Raw genomic sequence first — 1884 nt, 5'->3', positions numbered from 1 at the left:
CATTCCTGGCTCCCTCAGGATCCTCCTGGATCCTGGAATTCCCACTCCTTGGGGTCCCTCAGCTCCCTCAGGATCCTCCTGGATCCCAACATTCCTGACTCCCTGAGCTCCCTCAGGACCCTCCTGGATCCCAACATTCCCAGCTCCCTCAGGACCCTCCTGGATCCCAGCATTCCCAACATTCCTGGCTCCCTCAGGATTCTCCTGGATCCTCCTGGATCCCGGCATTCCCAGCTCCCTCCGGATCCTCCTGGATCCAAGCATTCCTGGCTCCCTCAGGATCCTTTTGGATCCCGGCATTCCCAGCTCCCTCAGGATTCTCCTGGATCCTCCTGGATCCTATCTGGCATTCCTTGCTTGCCCCCAGCATCCCCAGTATCTCCTGTCCCTTGGTGCCTTTTTGGGGCTCACTAAAAACAGAGACCAGGCCAAATTAAGGGAATAAAATCGCTTTTGTGTTTTTTGCCTTCAGTCGAGGCACCTTGGGCAGACAAAGCCACCCAAGGACTACTTGCAAAAATGAACCACAAAACCTCCCCAGGGGCCACACTCAAAAATGAACCACAGCTCGCAGGTTTTCACACTTTTATCACTTTGGTCCATTTGCATGTTGGGGGTTAATCCTCCAATCCCAGCTTCAGCTAATGAAGTCATTCACCCCAAGTTTGCTCCCCCAGCTCCCTTTTGTTTAATCTCTGGGGCCTGAGGCAGTGAGGTGTCCTTGAGTGCCAGGCCTGGAGAGGAATTGCTGTGTGTGCCCCAAACGGGAGAGCAGCAGCTGGCACTGCGTGTGGGGTTTGGAGTTCTGCACTAAAGAACTGCAGGGTCACAACTACGTGGAAAATATAAAAGCTCAAACCCTGAGGCATCACCCTCAGCGCTTCCAGGCCTCTGGAGCCATCCCTGGTGCCCTCAGGGTGCTCCCGGGCACGGGGAACCGGCCGGGGCGGTTTGGCAGGGCCGGACGCTCCCGCTCTCAGACTGTGCCCCTTTTGTTGCCTTCCCTTGGCAGCCGTGGGCTGCAGAGAGGCCAAGGAACAGGGCACTCTCCCCTTTCCAAAGGGGTGGGTTTGTCCCGAGCCCTTGGCCGTGCTGTTTGTTCCGCCCTCCCCGCTGGGTCTGACTCTCTCCCTGTTTTTCTTTGCTGCCCAGCGTCCTGGACGAGGGCTGGAGCTGTGCAGAGCTGCACCTGTGCCAGGCCGGGCTGGACCAGCAGGAGCAGGGCGCCAGGTGGGGGCTGGCAGCTTCCTGGGGCTTTTCCAGGGAGCGGGAAATCCCGGAGCCTCAGACCCCAAAGTGCCGGGCGGGACGGAATTCCTGGGATTGGCTTCTCCGCATAACCCGGCTCCTCCTGGGGGTCTGGGCAGCACAAGGGGCCCTTGGGATGGAAATGGGGCTTTTCCCAAGGGTGAAACTCCTTCCCTCTTTTCCCAAGGGTGAAACTCCTTCCCTCTTTTCCCAGGGATCAAACTCCTTCCCTCTCTTTTCCCAAGAGTGAAATTCCTTCCCTCTCTTTTCCCAAGGATAGAACTCCTTCCCTCTTTTCCGAGGGAAGAAATTCCTTCCCTTTCTTTTCCCAAGGGTGGAATCCCTTCCCTCTTTTCCCAAGGATGAAATTCCTTCCCTTTCTTTTCCCAAGGATAAAGTTCTTTCCCTTTCTTTTCTCAAGGATAAAGTTCCTTCCCACTCTTCCCAAGGATCAAATTCTCCTTTCCCGAGGATCAAACTCCTTCCCTCTCTTTTCCCAAGGATCAAACTCCTTCCCTCTCCTTTCCCAAGGATAAAATTCTCTTTTCCCAAGATTAAATCTTCTCTTTTTTCCCACGGATCAAACTCCCTCCCTCTCCTTTCCCAAGGATCAAACTCCTTCCCTTCCCTTTCCCA

General features: G+C 55.3%; 1 protein-coding gene across 1 annotated transcript in view; it reads left to right on the top strand.

Annotated features, from left to right (window-relative positions):
• The window catches only part of ATP13A2 (ATPase cation transporting 13A2), a 21446-nt gene that overhangs the window by 1197 nt on the left and 18365 nt on the right, over positions 1-1884 (top strand). The window contains 1 exon segment of the mRNA XM_031062975.1: positions 1153-1230. Within this exon segment, the coding sequence (XP_030918835.1) occupies positions 1153-1230 (78 nt within the window).

Source organism: Geospiza fortis, unplaced genomic scaffold (genome assembly GCF_000277835.1).
Source record: "Geospiza fortis unplaced genomic scaffold, GeoFor_1.0 scaffold4, whole genome shotgun sequence".
NCBI classification, from domain to species: domain Eukaryota; kingdom Metazoa; phylum Chordata; class Aves; order Passeriformes; family Thraupidae; genus Geospiza; species Geospiza fortis.
Note: the sequence above shows the minus strand (reverse complement) of the source record. Positions and strands in the feature narration are given on the sequence as shown.